The 25,000-nt window shown below is 46.1% G+C and overlaps 1 protein-coding gene across 4 annotated transcripts in view; it reads left to right on the plus strand.

Moving 5' to 3' along the window:
• LOC110003929 (A-kinase anchor protein 13) overlaps nt 1-25,000 on the plus strand; it is a 72,108-nt gene that overhangs the window by 20,952 nt on the left and 26,156 nt on the right. For 3 of the 4 annotated variants that reach the window (XM_065957456.1, XM_065957454.1, XM_065957458.1), the window contains 12 exons: nt 386-2,983; nt 6,594-6,649; nt 17,978-18,047; nt 18,181-18,278; nt 19,343-19,481; nt 19,598-19,736; nt 19,815-19,874; nt 20,600-20,665; nt 22,398-22,563; nt 23,098-23,200; nt 23,313-23,438; nt 24,914-24,956. In XM_065957456.1, the coding sequence (XP_065813528.1) occupies nt 386-2,983; nt 6,594-6,649; nt 17,978-18,047; nt 18,181-18,278; nt 19,343-19,481; nt 19,598-19,736; nt 19,815-19,874; nt 20,600-20,665; nt 22,398-22,563; nt 23,098-23,200; nt 23,313-23,438; nt 24,914-24,956 (3,664 nt within the window). The remainder of the gene's footprint in view (nt 1-385; nt 2,984-6,593; nt 6,650-17,977; nt 18,048-18,180; nt 18,279-19,342; nt 19,482-19,597; nt 19,737-19,814; nt 19,875-20,599; nt 20,666-22,397; nt 22,564-23,097; nt 23,201-23,312; nt 23,439-24,913; nt 24,957-25,000) is intronic. The other variant, XM_065957457.1, reaches the window with a different exon arrangement.

Consider the following 25,000-nt stretch of genomic DNA (forward strand, 5'->3'; position numbering starts at 1 on the left):
ATCAGGAACAAAACACGATGTTTCCGTCCCTCTCAACCTTTGAACACTATCTGACACTTATGACGTTATGTTTAAAGAAAAACAATTAAATAAATTGGTGATATCTTGCGAGAGTAGTGTGCAGAGACGTTCTTTTCAGGATAGTTTCTAATGACAGTAAGTTTTAAAAAACTCCTGCATGCTGTCTGAGTGGTTCATCAGACCTTTGAGGGGGGACTGCAGGGGGGTTCATAAATCTCTGTGACATCATCATTGCTACCATGTTGTCATACACTGCTAATATGAATCACTCAGTGTGTATAAGTATTGCATCAGTTCATATAGATCTATCTTACCCTCTGAAGAACATCCAGTTTAATCCTGACTCTGATCCTGTCTCCTTCAGAAACCATGGGTCAGGAACAGTCACAGGGTCCTCAGGAGAGCCAATCAGACCCAGAGGGGCCAAGTCCACCTGACAAGAAGACCAGTCCGAGCCCCAAGTCCCCCGAGGTGGAGAGGAAACCCCGAAGAGTTCTTTGGAGGGATGGAGGCTGGATGAGCAGCAGGATGGGATCAGAAACAAAGACGCTGTGGTATGAGGGGGAGGGGGGTGACCTGCAGCAGGGGGGTGAAGGAGGTGTGAACTCTCAGTCTGTTTGGTATGACGGAGACACGATGGACACGAGTGGACAAGAAGAGCCGAAGCAGAGAGAGCAGGAAGCTGAGAGTCCGTCTGCAGCTCAGCCACATGCTGCTGGACCTCAGCCAGCTCCGTCACATGGGCCCAGCGCCGCACAAAGACAGGAAGTACACGCACCACAGAGAGAGGAGGAAGCAGGGCCCGAGTGCAGGAGAGAGAGAGGGGCGAGCGAGAGCAGAAAGAGCTCAGAAACGGCTGACAACAACAACGAGGAGAGAGAGCCGAAGAGCAGGAGGAAGAGGAGGAAGAAGAGAGGGAGGAGAGGGAGCTCCGGCTCCAGCATCGAGTCTCACAGAGGGCCAGAGGCAGACCTGAACCCAGAGCAGGAGGATCAGACAGGAACTGTCCCTGAGGCCACCACGAGAGAGGAAGCTGAGCAGGACGCCATGACGCTGCCCGGTCAGACGGAGGGCCGCAGCAGTGTGTCTTCTCCAGAGGTCGCTGTGACAGACGAGAGGGGGACGGATCAGACTAGAGGGACCCCTGTACACACGGGGGACACACAGGATGTGGACTGTGAACCTGATCACTCCACTTCTTCTTGTGACGCTGCTGCAGAACGTCCTGACATCACTATGACAGACGGAGAGGGAAACACAGCTGACGGAGAGGAATCAAGGGGACATGTGGATCTGGACCTTCAGACGGAGGAGGACTTGTTAGTCCAGGCGTCTCTGTTTACAGACGCTCCTCCATCCACAGACGACTCATCTGAGGTGGAATTTCCTGAACTCAAAACACAACGCGTCCCGCCTCTGGACTCAGACAGAGTGGGTCAACCTGTGGACCAAGGGGCAGGGCTTCCAGGATTTATGGACTCAGAGCATCCTGCAGGGACAGGGGGTCCACCGTGTGAAGGTACAGCGGATGTGTCACTGCTTCTAACAGGGGAAGGAAGCGCTGAGACGGCTCCGAGGGAACACTCAGGGCATTGTTTGACCTCGGAGACGATGAGAGATCAGCAGCAGGAGATGTGTGTGGGTGAGGAGGGAGTGGGTAAGGAGAGGAGGAGAAGGAGTGAGGAGGGTGACATCAGGATGGTACATGGGGAGGAGAAATCGTCTTCAGACAGAGACACAGAGCACAAACACAATGAGGAGGAGCTCGCTGCAGCAGCTGTAGCGGTCGTAGCGGTAGCGGTAGCATCAGCCTTGGCTAGCATAGAACTGAGCCGACAGTTAGCTAACAATGAGTCAGAGGGGGAGGAGTCTGCAGGAACAGAAAGATCAGAGCAGGAGGTACTAACTGATGCTGACCGGTCCCTGCAGCTGACTAGCAACGAGCACAGACACGTGTTAGCATCGAGCACAGCTGAGGCGGGAAACACGCTGAAAGAGCAAGCTAACGAGGAGCAGTTAGCATGTGACACTGAAGAGCAGCTAGCAGAACATCTCCATAGCAACCAGCAGGCTGTAGACACGTCTGCCTTCACACAGCTTGTCACAGAAGGAAATCAAACCCGACCTGAAGGAGCAGACAGCATGCTGAAGGCAGACCTGAAACCTTCAAGACGAGTTACAGACGAGGTCACAGCCGAGGTCACAGACGAGGTCACACACAAAGTCACAGATGAGGTCACAGAAGAGGTCACAGACGAGGTCACAGACGAGGTCACAGACGAGGTCACAGCCGAGGTCACACACAAAGTCACAGACAAGGTCACAGATGAGGTCACAGAGGAGGTCACAGCCGAGGTCACGGAAGAGGTCACGGACGAGGTCACGGACAAGGTCACTGCCGAGGTCACAGAAGAGGTCACAGACGAGGTCACAGATGAGGTCACACACGAGGTCACACACAAGGTCACACACAAGGTCACAGATGAGGTCACAGACGAGGTCGACACTCAGACGGAGAGCGAGCTCCTCTCTCCTGTTAGAGACACAGAACAACATCCAGAGGGCAGCAGAGAGCAGCCTGTCTGTCTGAGCGAGGCAGGAGGTGAGACAGGTCTGCAGGTACAGGAAGGTGAGAGGAGAGATGTGTCCCAGGTTAGAGAGAGCGAGGCTCCTCAGCTGGATGAACAGGTTCAGGGTCCCTCTGACCCCCCCTGTGACTCTGCACCTGAAGCTGATCCTCATCATGAGGAACCCCCTGTGGACGTGGATCTGAGCGAGCAGCAGTTGTCCCGGTCTCTGTCAGACTTGACGCGGGCTCCTGTGGGCGGGGACGGTGAAGATCGGGACGCCAACGCAGATATGGACACAGTGGACGGATGGAAGGAGAGAGAGAGGACAAAGAAGGAGAGAGGAGAGGAAGCGAGGAGAGACGAGGTGACAGAGGAGGACACATCAGAGACAGGTGAATAACTAAGTCTGTCCTCTCACACACAGGGAGAAGTTCTGTTGATGTTGTGTCTGACTGAATGTTGAGAAAAGTGACATCAGTGATGCAAAAAGCAAACGAAAAGCTCCTCCTTTGACCTCCAATGGTGGTCAAAGGAGGCCTACCCGACAGATGGATGGATGGATGGATGATGGATGGATGACAGATGGATGGATAGATGGATGATGGATGGATGACAGATGGATGGATAGATGGATGATGGATGGATGACAGATGGATGGATAGATGGATGATGGATGATGGATGATGGATGGATGATGGATGGATGGAAGGAAATATGGATGGATGGATGGATGGATGGATGATGGATGGATGATGGATGGATGGATGGATAGATGAATGGATAGATGGATGATGGATGGATGGATGGATGGATGGATGGATAGATGATGATGGATGGATGGATGGATGGATGGATAGATGGATGATGGATGGATGGATGGATGATGGATGGATGGATGGATTGATAGATGGATGGATGATGGATAGATGATGGATGGATGGATGATGGATGGATGGATAGATGATGATGGATGGATGGATGGATGGATGGATGGATGGATAGATGATGATGGATGGATGGATGGATGGATGGATAGATGGATGATGGATGGATTGATGGATGGATGATGGATAGATGATGGATGGATGGATGATGGATGGATGGATGATGGATGGATGGATGATGGATAGATGGATGATGGATGGATGGATGATGGATAGATGATGGATGGATGGATGGTTGGATGATGGGTGGATGGATGGATGGATAGATGATGGATGGATGGATGGATGGATAGATGATGGGTGGATGGATGGATAGATGATGGATGGATGGATGGATAGATGATAGATGATAGATGATAGATGATGGATGGATGGATGGATGGATAGATGATAGATGATAGATGGATGGATGGATGGATGGATGGATAGATGGTGGATGGATGGATGGATAGATGATAGATGGTGGATGGATGGATGGATAGATGATAGATGGTGGATGGATGGATGGATAGATGATGGATGGATGGATAGATGATAGATGATAGATGATAGATGATAGATGATAGATGATAGATGGATGGATAGATGATAGATGGATGGATGGATAGATGGTGGATGGATGGATGGATAGATGATAGATGATAGATGATAGATGATAGATGGATGGATGGATGGATGGATAGATGATAGATGATAGATGATAGATGATAGATGATAGATGGATGGATAGATGATAGATGATAGATGATAGATGGTGGATGGATGGATGGATAGATGATAGATGATAGATGGATGGATAGATGATAGATGATAGATGATAGATAGTTTATTGATGCCGAGGGAAATTCAAAGCATCCAGTAGCAGGAGTAGTTGAGGAAAAAAATCTGTAATTAGACCTGAATATAAAAAATAAAAAAGTGTTGACCATGGAGTCAACAAGCTCCGCCTCTGTTTCTACATTGATATAAAGCAGGAATGTCAGACATACGGCCCGTGGGCCATATCCGGTCCAACAGCAAGTTTAATCTGGCCCGCGAGACGTTTTGGGAAGAAGGAGGAAATGTATTTAACAATTTTTTTAGATTTTTTATAAATTAAATATTTGTAATTTCCCCGAATTGTATTAAAACTTATAATGAGCAATGTAAAGGTTGATATCATGATATGAATATTAATTAAACGGGGCACTTTGTGCAAACTGTGCTGTGGCCTGACACACAGATCTAAAGTGTCTCTCTCTCTCTCTCTCTCTCTCTCTCTAATGCACTGATCGCAGGGCAGGTAGAATAACCTGTCAAAGTTTCTATAACCTTGAACAGCAATATTAAAACATAATATAATAATCTCAAACAAAACATAATTATTGATGTTTTCTTCTGTAATGTGGTACATTTAAATATTTCCATGTGCCAACATGCAGTTTGCAATGACAGAGTTATAGTGATGTTGGCAAAATTAGTCCGGCCCACTTGAGGTCTCATTTGAACAAATCCGGCCCCGACCCAATAGAACTCTGACACCCCTGGTCTAAAGTAATTGTCAACATTTCCAACATGGCGACCGCCATCACCCGATGGCAGACGTCACTATGTCCTCTGCTGTGTGTGTGTGTTTCTGTGTGTGTGTGTGTGTGTGTGTGTGTGTGTGTGTGTGTGAGAGAAACATTTGTTGATCTGGCTTCACTGTTTGTCTTGGTCTCTGTATCCAGGCAACGTGATGATGTCATCGAGACTTAACAGTCGACAGTTAAACTAGAGGATGTATGAGAAATATGTATGTGTGTGTGAGACTTTGTGTGTGTGTCTGTGTGTGTGTGTGTGTGTGTGTGTGTCTGTGTGTATATACTATATATACTGTATACAGTATATACAGTATATATTTATATATAAATAAAGATATATATATTTATTTATTTATATATAAATTCAGATATATATATTTATTTATATATAAATTCAGATATATATATTTATTTATTTATATATAAATTCAGATATATATATTTATTTATATGTACAGATGTAAATACAGAGAGGTCAGCTGTTCTGTGGCTGCTGGTGACAGGAGGAGAGATGAATCACATCACAGACTTAAAGAATTTGAAAGAAAGCTGTTAGAATGAAGTGCTTCTAAATAATAAATAAATAATATGAATGAAATGGATTCAACATCATCTGAAAGTGGTCACTTCCTGTCAGCTCTTCATGGATTCATTTTTCCAGAACTTTCTGGTCTGCAGGATCAGGGAGCAGCTTTCCATCTCACCCCCTCATTATGTAAACCAGAGAGTCCACTGACTCATCTCATGCTACACACACACACACACACACACACACACACACACACACACACACACACACACACTGACATACACACACACACACATACACACACTGACACACACACACACACACACACACACACACACACACACACACACACACACACTGACACACACTGACATACACACACACACACATACACACACTGACACACACACACACACACACACACACACACACACACACACACACACACACACACACACACACACACTGACACACACTGACATACACACACACACACACATACACACACTGACACACACACACACACACACACACACACACACACACACACACACACACACACACTGACACACACTGACATACACACACACACACACACACACACACACACACTGACACACACTGACATACACACACACACACACAGACACACACACACACACACACACACACACACACACACACTGACACACACACACACACTGACACACACTGACATACACACACACACACATACACACACACACACATACACACACTGACACACACACACACACACACACACACACTGACACACACACTGACACACACACACACACACACACACACTGACACACACACACACACACACACACACACACACACACACACACACACATACACACACACACACACACACACACACACACACACAGACACATAACAACGGGCTCAAAAAAGGCTCAAAGGTGTTGTTTGTCCTCTACAGAAACAGAAAGCTGTGAGCCGAGCAGCCAGGAGAAGGACAGCACACACATCCAGCAGGTGAGTCTAAAACCACCTGGACCAGAGCTCTACACACACACATCTCTACATGCTCAGGAGTCCTCTCTGTGATCAGCTGTTCTCACATGATGCTGACTCGTCTCTTTAAACAAACTCCTGCTGAGGAAACAGAACCTGTTCTAGTCTCCATTCACACACACACACACACACCACAACCAGCCTGACTTTCAGGCACACAGGTCAGACCGGGTCAGGGTCTCCTGTGGATCCATATAAATCCTGCTCTGATCTCTGTGGTGACGCAGTGGTGGGTCTGAAGGAGCAGCAGGTCACAGGAGGAGGCATGGGAACCTTCAGACCTGAACCAGCAGGTCCTGTTTGAGTCCATCTCCATGATGTCAGAGACGTAAACACACAGGAAGTGATGTCACAGCCACAAGTTGTTTCACACACACACACACACACACACACAGTGTATAACGTTGAGCAGAGATCACAGTGAGGAAACACAGTTTCAAATAATGACTCTTCTATCCATCAGTCTGAAACCCCAGTGCATGCTGGGAGTGACCCAAACACAAAGACCTCATTGAAGTCAGTCACATGATCAAGAAGTCAAGTCACAGCTCTGTGTTACTGACACTGAGTGGTGTGCAGGCCTGTCACTCTGGTTCATATCTTCACGGTTCAGTTTGATATAGAAAGCATGCTCACATATTTCATTGTGTTGTAGTTTGGATGTTGATCAGGGGGTAGCGAGCTCAGAGGGGTCAGACTTTATTTGTTCTTCACTCCAGCTGTGGACTTTGTGTATGTCTGTATTTATACATACATTACATTTATATCTCCAATATTGATCCTAGTTTGAGCACGTTTCTGCTCGTGGAGCTTATTAGAAACATGCAGAGGCTTTTTAGGTCGGGTACAATCACTTCTATCTGAACCACTTCTCTTGCCCGCTTCCATCGCTGCAACACCTGTTGACCTGATAACTGCTCTCATATCTGGCAAACCGAGGGGCGTCCAAAACAGCCGTGTAGGGGGGTGTCTTAAAAGCGCCTACCTTCTCTGGTCCAAACAAATCCAGAGCATTCAGGAGCAGAATCTAAAGTTAGAAGGAGGACATACTGGCTGCTGCATTTTTGTCAGAGAAGCCAGCACTTCAACATGTTTCCTTAATGTCTGATCAGATAGTAAGATACCTTTATCATTTACCTCTCTACACATCTCACTGATAATCCTTTAACTCACATTAAAGGAGAAGGACCTGCTGTTGTATTTAACAGACTGCCATCTGCTGCCCCCTGCTGGTCACTGCAGGTATAACTCCTTCCAGATGTTTTCACACTCTGTCTCTCTCTGCATTACAGCTGGATGGTGTACGACTGCTGTTACCATGGTAACTGCTGTGTGTGTGCTCCTGATTGGTTACAGATGAATGTGATCCAGTCAGTAGAGGACAGTTTTACACCCTGACTGACCGAGTAGGACAAAGAGTGAATCACTAACACAGTGTTTCAATGAGACAGGAGATACTTCAACTCCACAGAGAGACAGTCAGGGCCCTTTTCTCCACAAGTCTGAGTAACACTAAGACAATTTTAAAACTGCTTTAGTCCTGGGGTTCTATTTCTGTATGAAACATCTGCTGTAAATGTAAGAATGTCCACAGTGGTATAACAGTGCACAGTGGTCTTACAGTGCATAGTGGACTAACAGTGCACAGTGGTCTTACAGTGCACAGTGGACTAACAGTGCACAGTGGTCTTACAGTGCATAGTGGACTAACAGTGCACAGTGGTCTTACAGTGCAAAGTGGTATAACAGTGCACAGTGGTCTAACAGTGCACAGTGGTCTTACAGTGCACAGTGGTATAACAGTGCACAGTGAACTAACAGTGCACAGTGGTCTTACAGTGCAAAGTGGTATAACAGTGCACAGTGGTCTAACAGTGCACAGTGGTCTTACAGTGCACAGTGGTATAACAGTGCACAGTGGACTAACAGTGCATAGTGGTCTTACAGTGCATAGTGGTCTTACAGTGCACAGTGGTATAACAGTGCACAGTGGACTAACAGTGCACAGTGGTCTTACAGTGCACAGTGGTCTAACAGTGCACAGTGGTCTTACAGTGCATAGTGGTATAACAGTGCACAGTAGTATAACAGTGCACAGTGGTCTTACAGTGCACAGGGCTGTAACAGTGCAGAGTGGTATAACAGTGCACAGTGCTGGAACAGTACACAGTGGTATAACAGTGCACAGTGGTCTTACAGTGCACAAGGCTGTAACAGTGCATAGTGGTATAACAGTGCAGAGTGGTAGAACAGTGCACAGTGCTATAAAAGTGCACAGTGCTATAACAGTGCACAGTGCTATAACAGTGCACAGTGGTCTTACAGTGCACAGGGCTGTAACAGTGCACAGTGCTATAACAGTGCACAGTGGACTAACAGTGTACAGTGGTCTTACAGTGCACAGGGCTGTAACTGTGCATAGTGGTATAACAGTGCACAATGGTCTAACAGTGCACAGTGGTCTTACAGTGCACAGTGGTATAACAGTGCACAGTGGTCTAACAGTGCACAGTGCTATAACAGTGCACAGTGCTATAACAGTGCACAGTGGTATAACAGTGCATAGTGGTATAACAGTGCACAGTGGTCTAACAGTGCACAGTGGTCTTACAGTGCATAGTGGTATAACAGTGCACAGTGGTCTTACAGTGCACATGACTGTAACAGTGCACAGTGGTATAACAGTGCACAGTGGTATAACAGTGCACAGTGGTCTTACAGTGCACAGTGGTATAACAGTGCACAGTGGTATAACAGTGCACAGGGCTGTAACAGTGCACAGTGGTCTAACAGTGCATAGTGGTCTTACAGTGCACAGGGCTGTAACAGTGCACAGTGGTATAACAGTGCACAGTGATCTTACAGTGCACAGGGCTGTAACAGTGCACAGTGGTATAACAGTGCACAGTGATCTTACAGTGCACAGGGCTGTAACAGTGCACAGTGCTATAACAGTGCACAGTGGTATAACAGTTCACAGTGCTGTAACAGTGCACAGTGGTATAACAGTGCACAGTGGTCTTACAGTGCACAGGGCTGTAACAGTGCACAGTGCTGTAACAGTGCACAGTGGTATAACAGTGCACACTGGTATAACAGTGCACAGTGGTATAACAGTGCACAGTGCTGTAACAGTGCACAGTGGTCTAACAGTGCACAGTGCTGTAACAGTGCATAGTGGTATAACAGTGCACAGTGGTCTTACAGTGCACAGGGCTGTAACAGTACACAGTGCTGTAACAGTGTATAGTGGTATAACAGTGCACAGTGGTCTAACAGTGCACAGTGGTCTAACAGTGCATAGTGGTATAACAGTGCACAGTAGTATAACAGTGCACAGTGCTGTAACAGTGCACAGTGGTCTAACAGTGCATAGTGGTATAACAGTGCACAGTGGTATAACAGTGCACAGTGGTATAACAGTTCACAGTGCTGTAACAGTGCACAGTGGTCTAACAGTGCACAGTGCTGTAACAGTGCATAGTGGTATAACAGTGCACACTGGTATAACAGTGCACAGTGGTCTAACAGTGCACACTGGTATAACAGTGCACAGTGGTATAACAGTGCACACTGGTATAACAGTGCACAGTGGTCTTACAGTGCACACTGGTATAACAGTGCACAGTGGTCTTACAGTGCACACTGGTATAACAGTGCACAGTGGTCTTACAGTGCACAGGGCTGTAACAGTGCACAGTGCTGTAACAGTGCACAGTGGTATAACAGTGCACACTGGTATAACAGTGCACAGTGGTATAACAGTGCACAGTGCTGTAACAGTGCACAGTGGTCTAACAGTGCACAGTGGTCTAACAGTGCACAGTGCTGTAACAGTGCATAGTGGTATAACAGTGCACAGTGGTCTTACAGTGCACAGGGCTGTAACAGTACACAGTGCTGTAACAGTGTATAGTGGTATAACAGTGCACAGTGGTCTAACAGTGCACAGTGGTCTAACAGTGCATAGTGGTATAACAGTGCACAGTAGTATAACAGTGCACAGTGCTGTAACAGTGCACAGTGGTCTAACAGTGCATAGTGGTATAACAGTGCACAGTGGTATAACAGTGCACAGTGGTATAACAGTTCACAGTGCTGTAACAGTGCACAGTGGTCTAACAGTGCACAGTGCTGTAACAGTGCATAGTGGTATAACAGTGCACACTGGTATAACAGTGCACAGTGGTCTAACAGTGCACACTGGTATAACAGTGCACAGTGGTATAACAGTGCACACTGGTATAACAGTGCACAGTGGTCTTACAGTGCACACTGGTATAACAGTGCACAGTGGTCTTACAGTGCACACTGGTATAACAGTGCACAGTGGTCTTACAGTGCACAGTGGTATAACAGTGCAGTGTTAAAAAGACGACATTGTCCTTATGCATGTACAACCGTTTACAACTGTTTATTCTCTTTTCACAGAAACACAGCAGAACTCTGTGTGTGTGTGTGTGTGTGTGTGTGTGTGTGTGTGTGTGTGTGTGTGTGTGTGTGTGTGTGTGTGTGTGTGTGTGTGTGTGTGTGTGTGTGTGTGTGTGTGTGTGTGTGTGTGTGTGTGTGTGTGTGCAGAGCTCCATATTTCTGCTGAGGGGGGCAGCAGAGAGGCAGCACATGGAGGGACAGATGTGGAGGGTGGGGTGAGAGAGAGAGAGAGAGAGAGAGAGAGGGAGAGGGAGGGAGGGGCTGCTGTTGTGAACAGATGTGGGCAGAGAGGCTCATTTTCCAACAAGAAGGAGCAGCAGATAGCGACCTGTGACTGAGGACATGACAGACGGATTGAAACTTTTCCTTCATCTTTCTGCCGTGATCAGTAAAGACGGGGTTAAAGTGAGCTGCGTGTCGTTCTGGCCCATCTCTCTCACTCCTCCTCAGATAATTAGAGGGACAGAAATGTTTAGTTTCAGATGATCCTGCAGCTCTGGAAACTGCTGCTCGTGCTCGGATGTTTTTTTTTTTTGGTGCTGGGAGCTCCACCCTGAGCTGGTGTTTGATTTAGTGACGGAGCAGAGTGTGTGTTAACAGCATGTACGACAGACACAGAAGGAGGTACAGCTTCTGTGCTAAAGGAGAGGCCACTGTGGATGTGGTGCTGATTAAGGTACGTGTGTGTGTGTGTGTGTGTGTGTGTGTGTGTGTGTGTGTGTGTGTGTGTGTGTGTGTGTGTGTGTGTGTGTGTGTGTGTGTGTGTGTGTGTGTGTGTGTGTGTAGATACTTTGAAATGTCTTCTCTTTTTAAACTTTCTCTCTGCAGTCTCTCAGCTCTGATGCTAACGTCTCTCTTTTATGTTTTTTTCTTTCAAACTTTATTGGGTCGTCTCCGGCTCCAGCTGGGTGTGCCGTGTGTTGTTGTTTTCACTTGAGTCCGTCAGTGTGATCTTTATTCACTAACACAGTTAAAAAGTGAAAACAAACACACTTTTCTCTTCATACTGCATGAAGTGTTTCTGAGTTTTCAAACTTCAGCTCCCAGCATGCTCGGGAGCAGACACACAGGAATTAGAGTGTTGCTATGGAGACAGTGGGTGTTGTCTGTTTGGCTAACGTGGCTCCTCAGAGAGAGAGGGATGAGGTGAAGACACACAGCAGCTTCTACACTGTGAAAACTTTATAATCCACCTGGTGAAAGTTCCTTCAGTACTGAGTGTGAGAGCCAGGGCTGAAACCAACACTGATGTTTCAAGACTTCCTCCAGTGTCAGACTTACACACGGCCAACATGTTCTCTCGTGTTTGACTTCAAAACAGGTCAGAGTTTGTTCAACAGGTGACTTCTTCTAACCAATAAAAACCTCTCCTCTCTATCAGTATTGAGGTGAAACAGCCTGCAGCATTAACTTGTTACGACACAACGGAAACACATCGGTTCAAATCCAAGCAGCAACCTGTTGAAAAGTGAAGCTGATGCTGAAGTGTAACATCCTGCAGTATATCAAGTGTCCACTAGAGGCTGGCTGCAGAAGCACAGGAAGTCACATACACACCCATTCTAAAAAGCCTGTTTTTACAGCAGAGATGAACATGTTTACAGCCTGGTTCAAAAAACCAAATAGGTGTGATTAGCTCATGTCTGGATGGACACACACTGTACGGGGGGTGAATGTTTTGATGACTCATCAGTTTTGATTTGATGAAGGATAAGAGTTATTCACAATAAGGCGTGTAGCTGACCTGATTGACAGGTGGGCGCGGTGTAACGGTTTGTCAGGAGGTTTAAAACCCGCCTCAGCTCCAGCTCTCAGCCTGTCGTTAGGTTGACTGAAAGTTAGACTGAGACAGCATTTCCAGCATGGAGACCGCCATCGATGGGACTCCAGCGCCCCCCTGCAGGGACAGACGGGGGACGTCACTCAGGCTTTGTCCAGTAATCCTTATAGTCTGTGGTTCTGCCACATCATTTGCTGATAGGCAGATGTTTGTCGACAGCTCCTTTATCAGCTGATTGTGATGTTAAAGAGTCGGTGCATCCCTGATTTTATTAATGAGAAGATAAACGTTCAGTATGACATCATCACTCGTCTGTGACAGTTTGTTTGAGGGCTGTCAGCTCTCTCCTGCCCTTAAAGATAAATCTGATTTCGATTAAGACTTTAGTGCAGTGCTGCATTCAGGTCCTCGGATGGGCCCAGTTTCTTCTGACTTCAGTGTGTTCTCAGTGAGGAAGGTGAGGAGGTTTGAATCCCCGTCCTTCAGGAGTCTCTCTGTGAGGAGGTTCCTGGTTTGAATCCCCGTCCTTCAGGAGTCTCTCTGTGAGGAGGTTCCTGGTTTGAATCCTCGTCCTTCAGGAGTCTCTCTGTGAGGAGGTTCCTGGTTTGAATCCTCGTCCTTCAGGAGTCTCTCTGTGAGGAGGTTCCTGGTTTGAATCCTCGTCCTTCAGGAGTCTCTCTGTGAGGAGGTTCCTGGTTTGAATCCCCGTCCTTCAGGAGTCTCTCTGTGAGGAGGTTCCTGGTTTGAATCCCCGTCCTTCAGGAGTCTCTCTGTGAGGAGGTTCCTGGTTTGAATCCTCGTCCTTCAGGAGTCTCTCTGTGAGGAGGTTCCTGGTTTGAATCCCCGTCCTTCAGGAGTCTCTCTGTGAGGAGGTTCCTGGTTTGAATCCCCGTCCTTCAGGAGTCTCTCTGTGAGGAGGTTCCTGGTTTGAATCCCCGTCCTTCAGGAGTCTCTCTGTGTGGAGTCTGCATGTTCTCCATGTGTGGGTTCTCTCCTGGTTCTCCGTCTTCCTCCCACAGTCCAAAGACATGCTCGTTAGGTTAACTGCTGACTCTAAATTGTCTGTAGGTGTGAATGTGAGTGTGTCTGGTTATCTGTCTCTATATGTCAGCCCTGTGATTGGCTGGTGATCAGTCCAGGGTTTAACCCTGCCCCTCGCCCAATGACAGCTGGGATTGGCTCTGGCGCCCCGCGACCCCAAACAGGAAAGCGGTATAGATAATGGATGGATGTAAATCACTCTTTTGATTGGGTTGTTTAAAGGTCAACCAGATCAGACTTCCTTAAAATGCTTAATACCATTTACAAAGAGGCCTCTGGGAGTTCCACTTCCTCAGGATCAAATAAATAATATATAAGTATAAATATGTATCTCCATTACTCTGGGACTGCAGGGAAATGTAGTCCCTTAACATAAAAAGAAGGGAGTTCTCATGTGATCTTGTAGTTCTCCTGTGATCTTGTTGTTCTCCTGTGATCTTGTAGTTCTCCTGTGATCTTGTTGTTCTCCTGTGATCTTGTAGTTCTCATGTGATCTTGTAGTTCTCCTGTGATCTTGTAGTTCTCATGTGATCTTGTAGTTCTCTCTGTGATCTTGTTGTTCTCCTGTGATCTTGTAGTTCTCATGTGATCTTGTAGTTCTCCTGATCTTGTAGTTCTCCTGAGAACTTGTAGTTCTCCTGATCTTGTAGTTCTTCTGTGATCTTGTAGTTCTGCTGTGAACATCATTTGTAGTTCCTTGCTGAAGGTTTGAATGTGTTAGTCATGTTTTGCAGCTTGAGAAACGTGTCCATCAGAGGAAGATAAAGTGTTCTCACAGAGCTCAGCTGGGCTCTGATAAAAGCTGCCCGTTGTCTCTCTCTGTGCTGGATGTCGATAAAAGACGTGGCAGGCGACATGGACACATTACAAATGATCCTTTCAGTCATGAAGACGAGGGAATAAAGGAGTCTTTGGCTTGGCTGATTAACATCACTCTGATAAATATGAGGTCACGTTGGCGGCTCCGCCTACAGTCAGACAGGAAGCTCATGAACCAAAACACCCAGAACATGCAGAATATTTGTATAATGAGCATGATCCATTAATCACCACATTCAGAGCACAGTTCTTATCCCTGTTCATGTCTCTCTTTATTCCCTCACATAGACTTGTTATTCTGGTGTGTCCCTTCAGAATAAAAGCTTCTCTGTCACTTAGTGAGGAGAAGAGGAAATTACTCGAAATGACAGACAAGAATGATATGAAAGGCCAAATATCCAACGCTTTATAAATTCTTATTGAGCCTCTCGTGGTGTTCTGGGCAGGGCAGATTCTAGAGTCTGTTGGGGCCCTAGGCAAAACCTCACAAGGGCCCCCTCCAGCCAGAGTTCATCACCATTAAGTGATAAATATTCTAAAAACATCACTATTTAAATCACTCCTCACATTAATAGAATATAATTTATAACCATTATTTTTTATTAACAGCTTCAAATAAAATAACAATAATCAACTTTTACGCCATTACCTGCATCTCATACTTCTGTCTTGCTGTCTTTTTTCCCTAGCAGACCGATAACTCGTAATTTTCCTTTGATGACTTTTATCGTCATTGCAAACTTTGTGCATTTCATGCCACTGTTGTATTCAATCTTTGAAAGCCCTGCGGGGCCCATTACCTGCCTTTACCTGTTGACAAGCAGCGCCTCTGGTTCTCTGTATTTTTCTGTATTTTTTACATTTCGAACAGTATTGCTGTGAAAGTGATAAGCACTAAAACATTTCCCTCAGATACAGCAGGCAGAACGCGGAGCTGCTCGTTACAGTTAGTTTTAATTTTGCAGTGCACTTGTTAATAACGGTGTCCCACATGGATCAATATTCAGCCTTCTGATATTTATTTTACTCATTAATATTATTTATGTGCCTACTGAACCTGCTGATGTCCATTTATATTCTGATGAAACATCCCACAGTCTGGCTTTATGACAGGATGCTTGTGTGGTCCAAAGCCTTCGTCATGTCTTCAATGTTAAACTATATTTATACTTTAAAACTCCTGCGTGGAGTTTTTAGCTGGTTATGAAAAAGACATATATTAATTGTGATGCCTCGTTATAACCTTTAAAAGACAACAAGATCACCATTGGAAAAGTTGACCATCTTTCACTTTTTATTAAAAGTCAAACAGGTGTTAGTGAGCCAATCTGACACCCCTCAGAGCAGCTGCCAGTTTGGCTGCAGCTAGTTCTTCACAGTGTCATCAGCATACTTTTGCATATTAACATCCTGGCAAACTTGAAGGAGATCATTATTATATATATGCTAAATAAAAATGGTCCAAAGATGGATCCTTGAGGGACTCCAACAGTACAGCTGGTTAATGAGGAGCACTTATTCCCCTCTCGGTGTCCTCTCCTTTAAGAAGGATTGCATCCACTTTCACATAGTTTTGAAAGTAAAATGTTGGAGTTAGCTGCGTCAAATGCCTTCTTAAAATCTAACAACACATCACTGACAGAAACACCTTTGTCGAGATAACTTTTGTCTTGTTCAACAAAAATACACTTTTTTACCCCATTGGGAAGCTAGGACTATTATGTCTATAATTTGAAGGAGTAGTTCTTCCCCTGATTTAAAACAGGAGTCACCATTGGCCTGAATGTCTCAGACTCGAGGCACAGGTATATTCAGAGCAGGTGAGCATACAGTTACATGAACAACCTCTTAACAATCCTCCTGGGTGATCTGAGAATAGCTTATAGTGCCCCATGTGTCCCGAGGACGGACTGAGATCTGAACCAGGTTCTGCGCTGGGTCCCAAGAGACCGACAGAAGAGGTTGGCTTCAGAGGAGTGTGGGGGGGGAGGTCAGTGAGGTAGGAGGCGGCCTGGTTGTTTAAGGACTTTGAAGGTAAGGAGTAGGACTTTGAACTGGATTTGTTGGGGAGCCAGTGGAGGTTCTGGAGGACAGTTCAAATGTTCAGGTTCATCAGATGTCAGACTTTTAGTGCACAAGCATTTGTTTTCATCTCAGAGTGGAAATGAAAGAAGGAAGAATAAAAGACTCCAGAAGAAAGATTTCAAGCTGAGTAAAATCAGATAAATGAATCAGTAAAGAGTTATCACACTGATGCTGCGGCAGCGAGTCCACAGATGATAAATCTTCTCCTGCTGTAACTGTGATCAGGACGGCATCACACACACACACACACACACACACACACACACACACACACACACACACACACCCACAGTCAGAGGGCGAGAGCGCCACGCTGCTCACAACTCATCAGAGCTTTGTTTGTTCACAAATTCAAATCAGCTGTTTCTGCACAATATGAGCATTTGTGTGTGTGTGTGTGTGTGTGTGTGTGTGTGTGTGTGTGTGTGTGTGTGTGTGTGTGTGTGTGTGTGTGTGTGTGTGTGTGTGTGTGTGTGTGTGTGTGTGTGTGTGTGTGTGTGTGTGTGTGTGTGTGTGTCAGAGATTCCCTCCTACGTCTCTTTGACTTCACACTGGACTTTGTGTGGTCGCAGTGCGGAACAATCATCTGCCTGTGTGTGTGTGTGTGTGTGTGTGTGTGTGTGTGTGTTGTTACATGAAGGCTTGTTGAAATGTTTGATACTTTTTGATTGCTGGAGTTTTAAAACTTGACGTTTCTGTTATTTTAATGATCAAGAATCAAAAGTTAAAAACCTGTGTGGTCAGACAGGTGTGTAGGAGAGAGAGGGCTGAATCAAACAAACATGGTCGACAAACTCCTCCGGTCTGAATCGCACAAAAACAAACGCTGCCAATGATGTGCGATTTGTACGGAAGCCCGAAAGTTCACCTGCAGAAACACATTTGTGAAATATATTTCAGTTTATTTGATTTTGTCTTTCATGAAATGTTTCTGTGGTTGACCTTGAGGACCTGAAACTTTCTCAAATTCAAAACCTTGAATTACACACTTCGGGATGTTGTATCCAACACGTATCCAAATGGTTTGAAATCTTATCATAAACACAAGTTTAAAACTGGTGTCATCATGACGACCCCTTCAGGTCAAAGGTCATATCTGAATGTCCTCTCTGTCTTCTCCGTCTGTGTTTCAGATCCAGAGGGACAGAGACGTCTTCTCAACTGCTCAGCCCTGCCCTGAACCCAGCTCGCCCACATGTACAGGTAAGACTGACACACACACACACACACACACACACACACACACACACACACACACACACACACACACACACACACACACGAACACTCACCTTCATCCCTGACCAGGTAACGTCTCTCTCTCTCTCTCTAACAGACGTCCTCCCAGAGACAGACGAGTGTGTGTCGCTCTGTTTGACACACCAAGACAGTCTGAAGGTCCATCCTGAGCCGGGTGACTGTGTCTTTAAAAAGGTTTGAAACCACCTGAAACACACACACACACACACACACTCTCTCTGTCTCTCCCTCTCTCTCTCTCTCTCTCTCTCTAAATACTTATTTCAGGGGCGTGTCCAGCCGGGTGGCAGGGTGAGTACCTGCGTGCGTGGCGTGCGTGGCGTGCGTGGCGTGCGTGGCGTGCGTGGCGTGCGTGGCGTGCGTGGCTGTGAGGTTTATGAACAGCAGTGAGCTGCTGGTAGTTCAGAGCATCAGGGCTGTGACTCATTATTTCTGGAAGAGTCTTTTCCATTCTGCTCTCTCAGAACGCTGACATGTGAACTCTGTCTGACTGGAGCCTTTCAAAATAAAAGCTTAATATGACCTGGAGCCTTTCAAAATAAAAGTTTAATATGACTCCAATACTGTGAAAAAGAGAGACAACAGGAAGGAAACACTTTCAAAATAGGTGGAGAAAAACTTGAGCCAAAAGACATCAGTATAAATGATCCAGGTCCAGGTCCAGGTCCAGGTCCAGGTCCAGGTCCGGGACCTCAGGATGGTTTGAAAAGTAGAAGGATTTTGATGATAAAAGCATGAAACTTGGCACACTGTTAGAGCATGCCCTAAGGAAGATTTTTGGCTACAGGGCCATCCCATATTTGCGATACATTTTCAAAATGGCCGCCACAGGGTATTAATTTAGAAGTATCTTGGGATCTAGACCACCTAGGATCGTGATTTCAGTGACCTACATTTTCATGGATAAGGCATGAAGTGATACTGTTAAAAACATGCTTGCAACTACCTAACTACGTACTTCTGTGGTGGACTCTGCTCTCAGAATGAACACAGCATGTCATTGAAAACCTGTAATAAATATATATACATGATAACATGTATAACTTCCCTCATAATAAATATGTTGATGGTTTAACTGCTATTTAGTTCCCTGAATGCCTGAATAGGGCATGTTTCAGGCTTTTATCATCAACAGCACAATTCTTTCACATATCTGCTGGACTATTTAATTCATCGGGCTCCATGTAGTCCTCATTACACATTTGAAATGTTTCCTGCTGTCTCTCGCTCCCCTCCAGCCTGCAGACCCTCCCCCCCGTGGAGGGGTGTGTGTCTCCTGGTCCTCCACAGATGAAGCCTATCCTGGTGAGGACCCTCTGGACCCAGCGGCCCCTCGGACCTCCAGGCTGTCCTGGAAGTCTGAAACAGAGGACCGAGGTAAACCAGACTAATGAGATCTCATTCAACACAACCTGTCTGTAGATTGAAGGGGCGGAGCCTGTCATCTCTCCTGTGACTGTCACAGAACTAAAAACATTTGTTTGTAATGTCAGGACGAGGAGAAGAAGAGGACCAGCTCACAGAGAATCCCGTCTCCTCAACCGTCATGCGAGCGTCCGTCCGCTCTCTCTCTCCACTCCGACGTCACAGCTGGGAGCCGGCCGCCGCGGAGAGTGACATCACAGCCAGCAGGTAGAAGATGAGACGATGGATCTGAGTTTGAGAGAGTAAAGGAGCAGCTCCTCTCACTGTCTCTTTGTCTGCTTTCAGCCTTCTGAAGAGCCAATCAGGAGAGCGCAAGAGAGCCAAGAACCCCCTGCACAGGAGAAGGTACACCTGTCAATCAACACTGAAGAGGGGCGGCGCCTCTGCAAGAAACACGTGTGTGTGTGTGTGTGTGTGTGTGTGTGTGTGTGTGTGTGTGTGTGCGTGCGTGCGTGCGTGCGTGCGTGCGTGCGTGCGTGCGTGCGTGCGTGTGCCTATGTGGTATAGACTGCCTTTACACCAGGTTACCCACCAGCATTCCCCGGACCTCAGGGAATTAGCTGGACTATAATTCAGAAAGTGTATCTACATTATTTAGTGTCTAACTAACATAAATTCAAATTTTCTTTGATAGTCCATCTATACCACTTGACCTGACAATTTGTGTATCCCAGTGTATGGAACAGCGCACCCTAGAGCTTGGGATGGATTTGCACTTTCTCACATATTTTCGATACACACGGTGCAAATTAGGCGGGCTGTCCTGTGATTGGCTGGTTAAGTTATGTGGGCGGGGCCTACCAAATGTGTGTGTGTGTCAACAGCAGTTTGTGTGTTTGATATCATTAATGCTCCTCCTCTCCTCTCCTCTCCTCTCCTCTCCTCTCCTCTCCTCTCCTCCTCTCCTCCTCTCCTCCTCCTCTCCTCCTCCTCTCCTCTCCTCTCCTCCTCCTCTCCTCCTCTTCTTCCTCTCCTCTCCTCCTCTCCTCCTCTCCTCCTCTCCCTCCTCCCCTCTCCTCCTCTTCCCCTCCTCCTCTCCTCTTCTCCATCATCCACTCATCTCTCTGCAGCATGAGCTGGTGTCCATCCAACCTGCATCTCCCTGATCCTCTGCAGCAGCACATAGACAACAGGAGGTAAAAACACACACAGCAGGAGGTAAAAATACACACAACAGGAGGTAAAAATACACACAGCAGGAGGTAAAAATATACACAGCAGGAGGTAAAAATACACACAGCAGGAGGTAAAAACACACACAGCAGGAGCCAAAGAAATACACAAAGCAGGAGATAAAAACACACAGCAGGAGGTAGAAACACACAGCAGGAGCTATAAATACACACAGCAGGAAGTAAAAACACACACAGCAGGAGGTAAAAATACACACACCAGGAGGTAAAACACACACAGCAGGAGGTAGAAACACACAGCAGGAGCTATAAATACACACAGCAGGAGGTAAAAAAAAACACAGCAGGAGGTAAAAACACAAACAATGGGAGGTAAAAATACACTCAGCAGGAGGTAAAAACACACTCAGCAGGAGGTAAAAACACACACAGCAGGAGGTAAAAACACAAACAGCGGGAGGCAAAAATACACACACCAGGAGGTAAAAACACACACAGCAGGAGGTAAAAACACAAACAGCGGGAGGTAAAAACACACACAGCAGGAGGTAAAAACAAACACAGGTACTCACACAGGTGATACACACACACACACACACACACACACACAGCAGGAGGTAAAAACACAAACAGCGGGAGGTAAAAATACACACAGCAGGAGGTAAAACAACACACAACATGAGGTAAAAACACACACAGCAGGAGGTAAAAATACACACATCAGGAGGTAAAAATACACACAGCAGGAGGTGATACACACACACAGCAGGAGGTAAAAATACACACAGCAGGAGGTGATACACACACACAGCAGGAGGTAAAAATACACACAGCAGGAGGTAAGAACACACACAGCAGGAGGTAAAAACACACACAGCAGGAAGTAAACACACACACAGCAGGAGGTAAAAATACACACACCAGGAGGTAAAACACACACAGCAGGAGGTAAAAACACACACAGCAGGAGGTGATATACACACAGCAGGAGGTAAAAATACACACACCAGGAGGTAAAACACACACAGCAGGAGGTAAAAACACACACAGCAGGAGGTGATAAACACACACAGCAGCAGGTAAAAACACACACATCAGGAGGTAAAAACACACAACAGGAGGTAAAAACACACACAGCAGTAGGTGATACAGACACAGCAGGAGGTGATACACACACACACACAGCAGGAGGTAAAAACACACTCAACAGGAGGTGATAAACACACACAGCAGCAGGTAAAAACACACACAGCAGGAGGTGATATACACACACAGCAGGAGGTAAAAACACACACAGCTGGAGGTAAAAATACACACAGCAGGAGGTAAAAATACACTCAACAGGAGGTGATAAACACACACAGCTGGAGGTAAAAATACACACAGCAGGAGGTAAAAACACACTCAACAGGAGGTAAAACACACACAGCAGGAGGTAAAAACACACACAGCAGGAGGTGATATACACACACAGCAGGAGGTAAAAACACACACAGCTGGAGGTAAAAATACACACAGCAGGAGGTAAAAACACACACAGCAGGAGGTAAAAACACACACAGCTGGAGGTAAAAATACACAGCAGGAGGTAAAAATACACTCAACAGGAGGTGATAAACACACACAGCAGCAGGTAAAAACACACACAGCAGGAGGTAAAAGCACACTCAGCAGGAGGTAAAAATACACAGACATGTTTATAAAGTTTTGTGTGTTTGTGTTGTGATTTGAACAGCTACAGTCTGGAGGGTCTGGAGGAGAGGGGGATGCTGCAGACTCAATTTCCCAGCATCCTCTCTGATCAGCAGGAGAGGAGTTCAGGGAGGAGAGAAGAGAGAGGTTCGCTGCTGTCCCTCACTGAGGAGGAGCAGGAAGGAGACGCCTGCAGCCTCCACAGCCAGGTGTGTGTGTGTGTGTGTGTGTGTGGTACAATAATGCTCATCTGTCCATGCGGCGCTCTCCGGAGCTGATGGCGCCCTCTTTAATCAATAAACTTTATCTATGAAGAACTTTAAACATAGTTGATCCAAAGTTCTGATCCCCGTTTCACCTGGTCCTGGATCGAGTTACTGACCTGAGATCTCTCACCGGCTGATATGGGGACAGGAGGTCTGAGAGCTGGGCGGGGCCTTAAACACAGTCAGCAGTATGGCAGCCAGTGTAAGGAGGCAGGAACGTCACGCTCTGCACTCGTTTCCGGTGTGTATCCGCGGTGGCGGTTTCTACGGTAACCCTGTGAGCTGCGATTCACCTCTGTGGTGGTTTTGCTCAGTTTGATGGCGTGCAATTCCAGTTTTTTGAAGTGCGAGTGCAGCCATAAACTGACCTACACGTTACATCGACAGAGCGCCCACTTTTCATGACAGGCGGTTTCTCCCGACGTTTGGGGCTCTCCGCTCAGCTGTTGATGTGTTTGTTTGTTTGTTTGTGTTTAGTCGTCACATCAGGTGCTGTCAGTGACCAACAGCTGTCCTGCCATGTTTCACCACCAAACCCTCACCAAATCCATCTCCATGGTAACCATCAGAGACATAGGTGGTGAGTTTCTGTTTCCTCCATTGTTTCCTTCCCTCTTTCTTTTGTCCTTGTTTCCTCCCCTCACTCCGTCACATTTTCTCTTCTGGTTCATCGTCCCGCCCACGCCCTGCAGCGATTGGATGTTCTCCATCAAAGCGACGAATCAGCTTCTCCCTCAGTATCCCCTCTCTCCTCCCTAAAAATAGACGCTTCTTTTCTATTGGCTGCTCCTCCAGTGATGATGAGGAGGAGGGAGGGAGTAAGTATAATGCAGGTAGCTGTGTGTCAGTGTGGAGCCCCCCCCCCCCCCCCCCCCGTAAAAGACCACCAGTAACGGTTCTGCTTATGTTGAGGTCTTTCACTCTTTCACTAAAAGATTTTAACTACAACTTAACCTGCCAACCTGATATAGATATATATGTATATACATATATATGTATATACATATATATGTATATATACTTTATAGTGGATTTGATTATTATCCATGATGTCATAACCATCAGACTGACCACGAGCTGGCGGAGTGAGAGACGATGGTTTCTGCTCCTTTAGGCGACACGAGATCCTCTGATATCAACCTTTAAGAACAACATGGTTTAATTACCATATGGGGAAAAAGAACTACACTACCCACAATCCTAGAGTGCCACAGCGAGGTCTCTGGTTGGTTGAGCTCGCCGTTACCATGGCAACGTTTCCGACCACTCTGCGCCGTAAACAAACGGATAATTCCGATAGCATGCTAGCAGTCAGTCAGTAGTCAGTTAGCTAACAGTATAAACACGATGACGTTACATTGAAGAAGAAGAAGAGGTATCACTCTCAAAGGATTGTGGGATAGGTAGTTCCTGACGTCTTGTACCTTTGTCTTCATCTCAGTTTGTTCACAACGTTTTGTCGCCAAACCAAATGCGCTTCAGTCACGAGTACAGGGGTAGCTGGTTGTCACGGTTACGAGCTTCAACCTCGTGATAAAAAGATTTTTGTGAAATATCAATCGAGGATTTGAACGAGGAAAAATACACTTCCTGTTGAGCTCTAAGAACATCTTTCTGACCGATATGGGATTTTGAGGGCTGATACCGACGTATCGGCGGAGATCTCTGTGATATCGATGTTCAGTCTTTAGAGACCACGTTTATTTTTTAACAGTGGAACCAAAAAGCTGTGATTGGTCAGAATAACAACAGAAACAGAAACACTCATTTTCACTTGGAAATAAACAATTAAGGGGGCGCTGTTGGCTCAGTGGTTAGTGCACACACCACATGTACAAAGGCTGTGGTCCTCAAAGCGGGCGGCCCAGGTTCAAATCCCGCCTGTGGCTCCTTTCCTGCATGTCATTCCTCTCTCTCGCTCTCTCTCTCTCTCTCTCTCTCGCCCTGATTTCTGACTCTATCCACTGTCCTGTCTCTACATTAAAGGAACAAAAAATAAATAAATAACAATTATAAATAAAAACCATATCCATATAAATAATGAAATTAAATTGAATAAACTGAGTTCTATCTACATATTGAAGATATCATTAGCCGATACCAATAGTGACGTGATGTGCTAATCGATGAATCTGTCAGAGGAAGGAGAAACTATAACAAGTAACAAATCAAAGATGTACCATGCATTAAAAGATGTTCTCTAACAGCTGATCTGTGACACGCCCCCTCCCTCTTTAACTTCCTGTTTCACCAGGAGAAGTCTGTCATTAATGTTCCTCTTTGCTTCCTGTAGGGGGCAGCTCGTTCTGCAGTAACTCTGGCTCACTGGAGTACAGGTAAGAGGAGAAAGTGATGTCACACTCTATTTCTCCATTACACC

The sequence above is a fragment of the Labrus bergylta genome, chromosome 7, assembly GCF_963930695.1.
Source record: "Labrus bergylta chromosome 7, fLabBer1.1, whole genome shotgun sequence".
Lineage (NCBI taxonomy): Eukaryota > Metazoa > Chordata > Actinopteri > Labriformes > Labridae > Labrus > Labrus bergylta.